General features: G+C 48.4%; 1 protein-coding gene across 1 annotated transcript in view; it reads left to right on the top strand.

Moving 5' to 3' along the window:
- The window catches only part of CUL5 (cullin 5), an 84,694-nt gene that overhangs the window by 61,334 nt on the left and 9,938 nt on the right, over positions 1–13,422 (top strand). The window contains exons 13-17 of the mRNA XM_068266893.1: positions 864–995; positions 2,362–2,485; positions 5,802–5,977; positions 8,393–8,554; positions 10,992–11,110. Coding sequence (XP_068122994.1) covers positions 864–995; positions 2,362–2,485; positions 5,802–5,977; positions 8,393–8,554; positions 10,992–11,110 — 713 coding nt within the window. The remainder of the gene's footprint in view (positions 1–863; positions 996–2,361; positions 2,486–5,801; positions 5,978–8,392; positions 8,555–10,991; positions 11,111–13,422) is intronic.

The following is a 13,422-nucleotide window of genomic DNA, read 5'->3' as shown; positions in this document are numbered from 1 at the left end:
TCCTATTCAGTAATTGATTGGACAGGAATGCCAAATCAAAAAATAGATGTGTACAATGGTTACTTAGACCCACCATGAGTTTCTGATTAATTTCCTGTTCCTGTCATGTTATCCTGGTTGCTCACTTATTTAAAGATGAATGGGATGAAAGGATTTTTTCTTTACCTGGGGTTTCTTTCAGCCCCTTGTAGTCTGTAAGCTTCCTTGAGGGGTTTCCTGGTCCCATCCACTATGCTGGTGTCAGCCCCGCAAAGTCTGCGACTCAGGTCAGTCATGGACTAGTGCGCATGCACGGTTCCGGTCACTTGCACACTCCCCTCACCCCTGTAACTGCACGGAATGGAATACGCATGTGGCCCGCAACCCAGCTGGATCGCGGACTTTACAGGAGCACTGCAGATGTGACAAGAAGCATGTTGAGGGAGCTTATGGACTACAGAGTGCTGGAGGTAGCTCCAGGTACGTAAAAACTATTTTCTCCTGTTCACCTCCAGGGCTGTGGATTGGGAGCAATTTTGGGTACCTGGAGTCTGTGGTTTGATAAACTGAGGAGTTTGAGTAGGATGAGTTTTGTACCCACTCCATAACCCTGCAAGAGCTGTGGTGTTGGAGTTTAGGAGTCAGTGCATATATGGCAACCCAGAATAACCAGTTTAACTTTTTTCTCTGCCCTTATAAATTATGACCATTCTGACTTAACCTTAAGGATCACCTGACAGGATTAACATTCAGGGTGGCAATACATGTGTATCATATGTCTGACCTTTCCTCTTTCAAGTCACACCTCCATTTTCCAGCATTGCTGCATCACTACACACTAATGGCCAGTATGGGAACTATCAATATCGTTCTGTTGTTCACAGCTGCTGGTCCTCAAATACGTTCAGAATAAAGACGTCTTCATGAGATATCACAAAGCCCACCTCACCAGACGCCTCATTCTGGACATCTCTGCCGACAGTGAGATTGAAGAGAACATGGTGGAATGGCTCAGGGTAGGAATAACTTCTATCCTCATTTTCTTTTATATATTTAGTTTTAAAGTGAACCTGAGATGGAGTAAAGAATCGATACTTGCCGGTGACTTCCTCCAGCCCCATGAACTGTTGCTTCCCTTGTCATCCTCCTCAATGGCTTTGTTCCTCTGTAACAGGTCCCAGTAATAGGGCTTCAGTTGCGCCAGTTGCGCTGCTCAAACAACGGGGCATATGTGCAGCGGCCTAACTGGGGCATCTGAAGCCCTATTACTGGTGGCTGTTTAAGAGAAACAATGTCAATGGGGAGAATGACGAGGGAAGCCACAGTTAATGGGGCTGGAGGAAGGGAAGTATCGATTCTTTCCTTTATTCCCTCTCAGGTTTGCTTTACAGTGTATCCGAGGCCACACACACAACAGCGGTCTTTTATGCAGCACAATTATCAAACAACTTTTGTTGTGAAACAAGTTGAACAACCCAAAAAAATTTGCTTGCTATTGTTCAGAGAACTGATAAGACTGACTGTCACAACAAACGTTTGATAATTGTGCTGCATAAAAGACCGCTGTTGAGTGTGTGTATGAGGCTTAAGGTGTAGTACACTGTTACTAAGGCCCGGTTCACACTTGCGTTTTGATGAAATACTTACCGGTGGCACGAGTCCGTTCTGAGAACATCCGTTCGCCATCAGGAGGCCATCAGGATCCGGTCAGGTCAGGTCACGTTCAGTTTTCATCCGGATTGTCTTCCGTTCTTCATGCGTCCTGGATCCTTTTCAGTTTTCAAAGAGGGGCCTGGAAGGTCTGGAAAAGCGCTGGCGTCCTTCTTGGGGAGAGCCTGCTGTGCGGACATCATCCTCCTTGTCCCGCGGGGCCCTGCGTCTGGATGGTCGGGTCCTTCCATCCTCCGCTGTGTTCTGGGGTGGCTGTGGAGAGGCTGGGGGCTGTCCGGCGCTGGGTACATCCACATGGCCGCCTGTACCATTAGAGAACCCCACAGGAAGCGGGGTAGGACGTCCGGCTTATATCCGGAAGTGTGTTGTGCACTTCCGTTTCCCATCAGTTCCTGTTGTGCTGGATTTTATTGTCCGGATCCGGTCTGGCGGCGGTGGACGGAGGACCGGTCCGGAAAATTGGAGCATGTTGGAAAATTCCGGACCGCAGGCCAGACCGCAGATCGCATCCGGATCCGGAGGAACGGGCCAGTGCGCACGGGTCCGTTTATTTACAATGGACCCTTAATCGTCCGTTCTGTTTGCGGACTTTGCGGTCCGCAAAATAACACAAATGTGAACCGGGCCTAAGTCACTTAGCATTTATTGTGATGTCTGTCACCTACCTGTGGGTGGCGCTGTTTTAACATCCTTGTCTTGTGTGTTGTAAAGGAAGTGGGAATGCCTGCAGATTATGTGAATAAACTGGCTCGAATGTTCCAGGACATTAAAGTGTCTGAAGATTTAAATCAGGCGTTCAAAGAAATGCATAAAAACAACAAGCTGGCACTTCCAGGTAAGATGGATTTCTTTTGAAGTGATGTTTTGGTGGCCACAAACGTAAGTGTATGTACAGCTTCCAATTTTTTGGTACATTTGTCCCCTTCCTGGTAGAAGTAAATGTTTAAAGCATTAATAAAGCCAAAATACTTTTACCCCAAATGATTGGCCTTGTGATGTGTAACAACCCTTTCTAAGCAAATTTATATAGGTGATCTGTACTGTACATCACCACGGATAGGCGACTTTTTGACACCCAAATTTTGCGTATAAATGAGGGGAGGGGGTTGATTGGCCTATCCGTGGATGATATACCGCAGGTGACGTGTGAGGGGGCACACAGGTGTGGTGTTGAAACGTGCTGCAGAAGGTATATACAGTAGCTGTGTGTCTGGCTTGCAGCCTCTAGTATTCTGTACAGCTTTGGAACTCACTGCTAGAGTTCCAGGCTCACTGCTTAAAGTGAACCTTAAGCCAGAAAAAAATGAGTTTTACTCACCTGGGGCTTCTACCAGCCCCCTGCAGCAGTCCTGTGCCCTCGCAGCCACTCACTAATCCTCTGGTCCCCCGCTGCCAGCTAGTTTCGTTTTTGCCGACAGGCCCGTCAGGACTGGCCACGCGTAGATTTTTCCGCATTCCCAACTGCAATTAGCACTATTGCGGGCCGCAGCGCGTACAAAAATACGCATTGCCGCATATCTATGCGTTCGTAATGCTGCAGTGCGTATTTTTGTACGCGTTGCGGCCCGCAATAGCGCTAATTGCAGATAGGAATGCGGAAAGAGCTACGCGTGGCCATTCCTGACGGGCCTGTTGGCAAAAACAAAACTAGCTGGCAGCGGGGGACCAGAGGATTAGTGAGTAGCTGCGAGGGCACAGGACTGCTGCAGCGCGCTGGTAGAAGCCCCAGGTGAGTAAAACTCATTTTTTTTTTCTGGCTTAAAGGACTTAAGAGGCCAACTGTGTAAAAAAAAAAGTTAATTACTTGCCTCTCTGTTTCAGGCACAGAGGACGCCGTCCGCGCCCTCCGTGCCGCTCCGCCGGGTCCCCCCGCTCATTATCCCCCCGGGCCGGCTCCCGACCCCACGGCCCGGGTCGGGCTCTCCTTCCCCTCCAAAGATGGCCGCTTCCTCTGGCCGTGGCTGCACAGTTAGTCCGCCTGGCCGCGAATGCGGCTGCGCAGCTCTAGGGCCAACCCCTCCGATCCACGCTACGTAGCGCATTCGCAGCCAGGCGGAATGCGCAGCCACGGCCAGAGGAAGCGGCCATCTTTGGAGGGGAAGGAGAGCCCGACCCGGGCCGTGGGGTCGGGAGCCGGCCCGGTGGGATAATGAGCGGGGGGACCCGGCGGAGCTGCACGGAGGGCGCGGACGGCGTCCTCCGTGCCTGAAAAGGAGAGGCAAGCAATTAACTTTTTTTACACAGTTGGCCTCGTAAGTCCTTTAAAGTTCACTTTAAAAAGAGTCTGAGGCAGGGAACACACTTGACTGTTTTCGTACTCATTTTGTGCACAGAATTCATGTTAATCAATGGGCTAGCTCACACTTAATGCGTTTTTCGTACGCAGACAAAAAAACTGACATTCTGCATGATGACTCTGTACATTTTGTCAGTTTTCTGTATCAATTACATCAGCTGCTGTGTAAAAACGTGTGCGGTTTCCTGCATAGAAACACACTTGGTGTGCAGAAAAAGTATGCAGAAAAACGCGCGCAGAAAACTGAAAGACAAGTGTGTTCCCTGCCTGAAGCCTCTAAAAATACCTGTTTTTACTTGTCAGTTCTCTTCAGCATTAATGCCATAGCTAAAACGCTGCATCCCCGCGGCTGAACGCACAATTAATACCCCGAAATCCCAGGCCAAATTTCCACGACTTTCCAGGTCGTGGATTTTGCTGCCCGGGGGAGGCTTTGTGCTGTAGCTCTGCCTCCAGTCCACTCAATCTCCGCCGATCTCTGCTTCTCCCCGCCCATCTCCGTGAATGAAGACTGAGAGGGGCGGGAGGAGGCGGAGATACGTGGAGATTGACGCGAGTAGAGGCAGAGCTACTGCACAGAGCTCTGCCTCTACCCGGAAGGAGCCCCAAAAATTGCCCCGGGGTATTTGGGGGTATTGAGTGTTCAGCCACAGCGATGCGGCGTTTCAGCTATAGCATTAATGCTGAAGAGAACTGAAAAGTAAAGACAGGTATTTTTGGAGGCTTCAGACTCTCTTTAAGAGCTGGTTCACACTACCAGTGCTTTTTAAAGGACTCCTGAGGCCAAAAAAGAAATGTAGTTTTACTTAACTGGGGCTTCTTCCAGCCCCTAGAAGTCATTTGGGCCCTTCAGCGCAACACCAGTCCTCTCCGTGGTCCTGCTTGGCAGCCTGTAAGGATCGGCGACCCCCGCTGAGTCAGTGCCCAAGAGCTGACCACGTCATTGGGAGTGTAAAGCAGTATGTTCCCAGTGACGTGGGCGCCTGCTCGCACGGGGCAGTGGAAGGGCCAGCACCAGCTCACATGCTATAGCTCCTCCTCCTTTGCATGCACTCCAGCATAATTTCATGATTACGTTGTGCTGTGGGGTGCTGAAGAGGATCAAAGTGTTGTGTGCCGGCCTAGATACAGCAAGGACACCCCTAGTGATCAGCCCAAACATGATAGTGATCAGTACCTACATGATATTTATATTATGTGGTGCAGCGGCAGAGGATATGGCTGGCGGCAATCAAATTGTTTTACTTAAGCTGGCCACTAACGGTCCAATTTCTAGCGAAAAATCGTTCGAGCAAACAGAAATTCTGATCGGATTGGTTGTAAATAATCTCCATTGGTGGACACAATCGATTATGAATGAGTGAAAAAAATGTCGCCCGAATGAATTTTCGTCGAACGAAAATTTGGATTTTCTTGGTGGTCGTGATAGATAGGAAGCAATGATTGGTTAGTTGATGGTGTAGTGAACGATTTTTCGTCCGATCAGAATTTCTGATCGCTCGAACGATTTTTCGCTAGAAATTGGACCGTTAGTGGCCAGCTTTAGTCCGACACTTTGATCTAAAGGTGCTGACCCTGCATTGGATTTTATTGTTCAGTGCGCCATCTAGTGGTCCTTAGCTCCCTTGTCTAATGGTTTGTGTTTTCAATTGAGGAGTGTTGTTCTCTGTTTCTATAATCAGTTTGTTGCCTGCCATGTTCATCCTGAGGGCTTTCTAACTAAGCTGTGATGTATTAAAATGAATAAACCTGTCAAGAAAACAATCGTGCAAATCCACACTGGCCACATGCTTGTTCTGGGCCCTTGTACCAACCTTTGTGTCTATTATCCCAACATTTCCTCCTTTTATGACAGCGGATTCTGTGAATATTAAGATTCTGAATGCCGGTGCGTGGTCGAGGAGCTCGGAGAAGGTCTTTGTATCTCTCCCCACTGAACTGGAAGACCTCATCCCGGAAGTAGAAGAGTTCTATAAGAAGAATCACAGTGGAAGGAAACTACACTGGCATCATTTAATGTCTAACGGCATTGTAAGTACTGCTTGCTTGCTCTAGTGAGATGTGAAGGCGTGCCAAGCCAGGCCTTACTTCTGCTGTGCTTAAAGGGTACCTTAACTGATTTAAAAAAAAAGTTTGTTACCTGGGCTGTGGCTTCTACCGGCCCCCTTCAGATGTCTTGTGCCTGCGGCGAGACAAACCGATCCTCCGGTCCCCCGCAGCGAGCTAGTTATGTTTCTGCGTGGCCCTGGCCATGCACATCCTTCATCGCGCTCCCATCGCCATCCTACAGAACAACATTGTTATTTTTAGAGGTGTGGGGAGTTGTACCAGCTGCTGCACGTTGTCCTTGTGGGAGCTCTAGAGAATAGACTGCCAACTAGTGCAAGGCTTTTTAAGGTATTCACCATTTTTTTAATGGACTCCTCTTAAGTGTTAGGGCCCGTTTCCACTATTGCAGTTTCCGCCGCGATTCCTCAGAGTTTCCCCGCACATGAATCGCACGAGGAAACTGCCATAGGGGATGACGGCGCCGCGGCGGAATCACTTGCGGGAGCAATTCGGCCGGAACCCCACGCAGAATTCGCAGCGGAGGCTGCGAATCACATGCACGGCTAATGGGATTCGCCTGCGATCCCGCCCACCCGCTCTGTGCCGGCGTGCGTCGCACGCTGCACTAGTGGAAACGAGCCATTAGAGGTGGCTGGATAGTGTCATGGTTAAGAGCTCTGACACAGAAAACCAGCATTCAAATCTTGGATCTTCCTGTTCAATAAGTCATTACCTATTCAGTGAGGAGTCCTTGGGCTAGCCTCTCTGACACTGCTACTGCCTACTGAGCTCGCCCTAGTGGCTGGAGAAAAGCGCAATATAAATGTTTGTCTTGTCTCTTATTCCCTTAATGACCCTCTTCCACTAGCTGTAATTCTGTAGCATTTTTGGCAGCATTTGCCTTTTGAGAATGTTTTTCCAAATTATCTCCGAGCCCTTTCCTGGTTACTACTGTACAGTTTGACATAAATAGCACATTTTGTCCCAAGTGTCAGGAAGTGAAGGCGGGACCTCTCTAGCAAGGACACAGACAACCATAAAAGCTTACCTATACACAGCACAGTCCCTGGTTTCCAGAACTCGGGCAACCGGAAGTTTCAACTAACCGGCATACCTGAGGAGAGATAAGGGGACAGAACTTTTGGAGGTTTGCAGGGCACAAACTACTTACCAATCCTCTGGGCGCCATCTTCTACGCATCCTGCAGCTCCCAACGGCTTCCTGGCATCCATGCACTGCTCCTGGCATGTCACCTGACCCGCAGTGGGTCAGGTGACATGTTGGGAGCTGTACACAGAGGACAGGAGGTGTAGAAGATGGTGCTCAGGGGATCGGTAAGTAGTTTCTGCTGCACAGGGGTTGGGGGAAGGTTTGGCCTATTTTTGGCCGGTTGCTCAAGTAACTGGTAAGAACACGTATCCGGCATCAGGCACTCTCCACCTATGCCGGATTTCAGGGACTTTTCAGTAGTGTACCAACATCAGGGTCGTGTCATACGCCATGTTACTTGAAAGCACTCTACAGCATCGCTTCCCAAGCCTGTCTTCAGGTACCACTAACAGTGCATGTTTTGTGGAAATCCTCAGAGGTAGTTATCAGCATGACTGAGACACTGGTTACCCCACCTGTGAATGTTTGTAATTTCCTGCTAATCATGCACTGTTGGTGGTACTCGAGGACAGGGTTGGGAAGCACTGCTCTAAAGAACTGTAACAACCCCTGGGTATTGGCATATTCCATAATGTATCCATAAAGTTATTATACATCACCTACCTCTCCACCTGATAGCAACAGGGCTGGAGGCATCCGAGAAAAACATTTCTTTGTTACAGCCGATACAAATCCTGCAATACATCTGCAGGATGTCTACTTCCTGCGTTCATGGAAGCAGCTAAAGCGTTAACATCCTGTGTTTAAGAATTAGCTGCTCTGCTGAGGCAGCCAGCTGATATAGCTGAGAGATCAAATTACAATTAGTGATTAGACACAAATGAGGGGGAATTACACATGCTAAACGCTCTAAATACATACAGGGTGCATACCTCTGTTTTCCTTCTGTCCTGTACAAGAGTTCAGGTCTACTTAAAACCACTCCTGACCTGAGGCAGTGCTACCTAAGGTGAGCACAGAGGAATGTACTTGCTGGATCCACATACCTCTGTGCATTGTCCATTCCTGTCCTCGCAAAAATGACATTGTTTGTGCGCTGCTGGGCATATGGTACTCGCGTGAGGCACGTTTTGTACCATTTGTAATTTTATTAAGTTGCCTGTCACTGACCTGAGGCAATTATGCAGCCAATACAGCCTGGAGACCTGCAGGTCTGATCAACAAGTACTGTCTGTATTCTCTTCTATTTCTTTGATTGCCTCATAGCACTGTTCTTGCATATTTCAGATAACATTTAAGAATGAAGTAGGTCAGTATGACCTTGAAGTGACTACATTTCAGCTGGCGGTTCTGTTTGCCTGGAACCAGAGGCCTAAAGAGAAGATTAGTTTTGAAAATCTTAAATTAGCCACAGAATTACCAGACGCAGAGCTGAGGAGGACTCTGTGGGTAAGTGTCAATTTTCTTAAAGCCCAACTTGTGATGTGGATCCGGTTTCTGTTTGCCTAGCAAGCAAAGTCCTCGAAAGTTACCTTTTTGTGTTATTTGAGTCCTACACATGCTCAAGTGCCCTGAGGCTGTTCTGCTGCAAGAAATAACAGCAGGCTTTGTGGTGGGACCATCTTCCTGGCTGAGCATCGTGCCCTGTAGTCTGCAAAGGGGCCGGTCACAGATAGAACCTGCTCTGCAGTCTAAACCTCTGCTGACAAATCTCTTTGGCTGCATAGTACAGCCAAACAAGCAATGGCAGGGAGCAGTTATATTTACCTGTTCCATGTGGCTTGTTCTCTTCCTCCACCGGCAGCTCTGAACTTAAGACATGATCGGGATCCAAGAGAAAATGTCAGCGTTAAAAGAATACTATCGATTCACGTTGTTCCAATTGACACAGGAATTGTTTGGGAAGTGCTGCTAAGTACTGGTGTATACATTTTAGTAGCAACTTCTTTGTTTACTGTTAGCAAAATGCATTCAAAGTTTACTGACGCTAGGGCTGACTGAGCCATGAGGAGAGGGGAAATTCCCCTCACACTTGATCAGTTACCCCAATGTGTAGCTCTGTGTGTGACAGAGAGAGACGGGACACAGGAGCTGCAGCTGTTGGGAGCTCTGTTTCTGACTGAAGTGTCTGAAGAAAGCAGAGGAAATGTAACTAATTGTCACAGCTTTTTCATATTGTTTTTGCTTTCAGAGTTTGATATGTTTGATATTTGCTTTCTGTAGTCTGATATGCAACTCTGGCTGTGCATTGAAGCAGACACTCCTTCTGCAATTGATTTGTCCCAATATAGCTAAATCCTACCCTCAATAAATTACAGCTTTTGCCTCTGATATTTAACATGAAAAGTAGGAAAATGTTTACACAGCTACTTAGACATTATTTGTACATTGTCATTTTAGAACACTCTGGGATCAATAGTATTCCTTTAAAGCGCCACCCGGTGGTAGAAGAGGGATGAAGGGAGAGACACTTCCATCCCCCTTCTTCCACTACCGGGTGGCACTGTAACACTGTCGTTGTCTCCTGAATCCCGATCACATTGGGGTTACATTGCCACCGCGGTGGAGGATGAAGAAGCCAATGTTTGTCCAGTTGTCCGGACAGGTAACTATAAAAGCTCCCTGCCGCCTACTCTGCATACCCTGCCGAGCCCGCCAGGCTGGGGGAGGCACACTTCCCCAGAGGCAGGAAAAATTCAGCCCTGCAGCCAATTAAAGTTTGTTTGGCTGCCGATAGGTTAAGCTATGTACACACGCTGGATGAAACTGAGCTGAAGTGGTTGATAATGATCGTCTCTGCTGAGAATCTAGAATGTTTATAGCAGCCCCTGACTCATTGCACGCCCGGCAATCAGACTGCCGGATTGCTCTAGCTGAGAGCGTCGTTCTCCCCTCACCCAGCTCCTGCATGATATCACATCACACTCTCACTGCTCCGTTAGCCCTCCGACCCCTCCCTACTTGGCAACAGAATGCATCGCTAGCCTACAGACTAGGGGCCTACAGCTGCGGCCCTGCAATGACAGCTTCCGATCCCCACCAGGGGACATGTGGCATACATGTGCACAGGGCTTTAGAAGATTACAACCTTGCAGCTCTGTAAACGTGGTGCAGGAATTGGCTGATAAAGAACCGTCTGATCAGATACTTCAAAAGTGATTCAGATTACATCAGCCAGTGAAGGATATTTGACTATGGTTAAAAAGTTAAATCTGTTACTAAATCTTTTAGTTAAATCGGTTCTTTAATCCTTTACATGCCTATTTCAAGGGTACCTGAAATGGGACTCCATGCTATATTTATACTTACCTGAGGCTTCCTCCTGCCCCATGAGGCTTGTGGGTTCCCTCATCATCTTCCCAGGTGGCTCAGCTCTCTTCTATTTCTCCCCAGTATCTGGCTAGTTGCGGCCAGTCGTTCACTCCCGTGCAAGCCCAGCCCGTGCCTGAGAGTGTTCTGCGCCTGCGCTGTACTACTGCGTTGGCGCCGAATGCTCCGGGCTGAGGGAGTGCGACAGGGCGTGCCGGGCTGCACACGCACAAAAGAGAGCGGTTGGCCGGGTTACCAGAGAGAATTAGAAGAGAACCCAGCCTCCTAGGACGGTAGCCAGGTTGCCCCCTAGCCTCATGGGCCTGGAGGAAGCCAAAGGTAAGTATAAATATAACCTGGAGTCCCATGTCAGGTTCTCTTTAATTCAGTACTGTATACTGTATATTTGGTATATATTTCTTCTGCTTGAGCTATGTACGTCCCAAACCCAATTCCGGCCAGGACCCAGTAATGTTGGCTTACGATGTGGGATGCTGGGAAAAGCTTTCTAGAGCTTGTGTGATTTGCTTTATTTCTTTTCTTTAGAAACATGTTTAGTCTTTCTGTCTTTATTCAGTCTCTTGTAGCATTCCCAAAATTAAAGCGGCAAGTTTTATCCTATGAACCACAAGTAAACTCTCCGAAAGATTTCACAGACGGCACGCTATTCTCAGTGAACCAGGAGTTCAGCTTGATGTAAGTGCATCATTGTGCTTTCATTTTACTTACCCTGTGAATGTGATGTGTAAAGTGACTCTGGGTATCACAGGTTCTATCCCCATCTCCCTTCATGTAATGGGAAAAAATATTTACCACTGTGATTCTGGTTATGTCAATAAAGTTGGATGAAATCTGTAAAGGTAGCAGTACATCTGTTGGCGGGCAAAAGACCATCCAAATTGATGATAATCGAATGACATCTTCCACAGTGCAGTACAGAGTGTATAGCGCCAACAACTTCTGCAGCGCAGTACAGAGTGTATAGTGCCAACATCTTCCACAGCGCAGTACAGAGTGTATAGCGCCAACATCTTCCACAGTGCAGTACAGTGTGTATAGCGCCAACAACTTCTGCAGCGCAGTACAGAGTGTATAGTGCCAACATCTTCCACAGTGCAGTACAGAGTGTATAGCGCCAACAACTTCTGCAGCGCAGTACAGAGTGTATAGTGCCAACATCTTCCACAGTGCAGTACAGAGTGTATAGCGCCAACATCTTCCACAGTGCAGTACAGAGTGTATAGCGCCAACATCTTCCACAGCGCAGTACAGAGTGTATAGCGCCAACATCTTCCACAGCGCAGTACAGTGTGTATAGCGCCAACATCTTCCACAGCGCAGTATAGCGGCAACATCTTCCACAGCGCAGTAAAGAGTGTATAGCGCCAACATCTTCCACAGCGCAGTACAGAGTGTATAGTGCCGACATCTTCCACAGAGCTGTGCAGAGTGTATAGCGCCAACATCTTCCACAGCGCAGTACAGAGTGTATAGCGCCAACATCTTCCACAGCGCAGTACAGAGTGTATAGCGCCAACATCTTCCACAGGGCAGTACAGAGTGTATAGCGCCGACATCTTCCACAGCGCAGTACAGAGTGTATAGCGCCAACATCTTCCACAGTGCAGTACAGAGTGTATAGCGCCAACATCTTCCGCAGCGCAGTACAGAGTGTATAGCGCCAACATCTTCCACAGTGCAGTACAGAGTGTATAGCGCCAACATCTTCCGCAGCGCAGTACAGAGTGTATAGTGCCAACATCTTCCACAGGGCAGTATAGAGTGTATAGCGCCAACATCTTCCACAGCGCAGTACAGAGTGTATAGCGCCAACATCTTCCGCAGCGCAGTACAGAGTGTATAGCGCCAACATCTTCCACAGTGCAGTACAGAGTGTATAGCGCCGACATCTTCCACAGCGCAGTACAGAGTGTATAGCGCCAACATCTTCCACAGTGCAGTACAGAGTGTATAGTGCTGACAACTTCCACAGCGCAGTACAGAGTGTATAGCGCCAACATCTTCCACAGTGCAGTACAGAGTGTATAGCGCCAACATCTTCCACAGTGCAGTACAGAGTGTATAGTGCCAACATCTTCCACAGCGCAGTACAGAGTGTATAGCGCCAACATCTTCCACAGCGCAGTACAGAGTGTATAGCGCCAACATCTTCCACAGCGCAGTACAGTGTGTATAGCGCCAACATCTTCCACAGGGCAGTACAGAGTGTATAGCGCCAACATCTTCCACAGCGCAGTACAGAGTGTATAGTGCCAACATCTTCCACAGCGCAGTACAGAGTGTATAGCGCCAACATCTTCCACAGCGCAGTACAGAGTGTATAGTGCCAACATCTTCCACAGAGCAGTACAGAGTGTATAGCGCCAACATCTTCCACAGTGCAGTACAGAGTGTATAGTGCCAACATCTTCCACAGCGCAGTACAGAGTGTATAGCGCCAACATCTTCCACAGCGCAGTACAGAGTGTATAGCGCCAACATCTTCCACAGCGCAGTACAGAGTGTATAGTGCCAACATCTTCCACAGAGCAGTACAGAGTGTATAGCGCCAACATCTTCCACAGCGCAGTACAGAGTGTATAGCGCCAACATCTTCCACAGCGCAGTACAGAGTGTATAGCGCCAACATCTTCCACAGCGCAGTACAGAGTGTATAGCGCCAACATCTTCCACAGCGCAGTACAGAGTGTATAGTGCCAACATCTTCCACAGAGCAGTACAGAGTGTATAGCGCCAACATCTTCCACAGCGCAGTACAGAGTGTATAGTGCCAACATCTTCCACAGAGCAGTACAGAGTGTATAGCGCCAACATCTTCCACAGCGCAGTACAGAGTGTATAGCGCCAACATCTTCCACAGCGCAGTACAGAGTGTATAGTGCCAACATCTTCCACAGAGCAGTACAGAGTGTATAGCGCCAACATCTTCCGCAGCGCTGTACAGTGTGTATAGTGCCAACATCTTCCACAGGGCAGTACCGAGTGTG

This window comes from Hyperolius riggenbachi, chromosome 2 (genome assembly GCF_040937935.1).
Source record: "Hyperolius riggenbachi isolate aHypRig1 chromosome 2, aHypRig1.pri, whole genome shotgun sequence".
Lineage (NCBI taxonomy): Eukaryota > Metazoa > Chordata > Amphibia > Anura > Hyperoliidae > Hyperolius > Hyperolius riggenbachi.
This window is presented reverse-complemented; position numbering and strand designations above follow the sequence as displayed.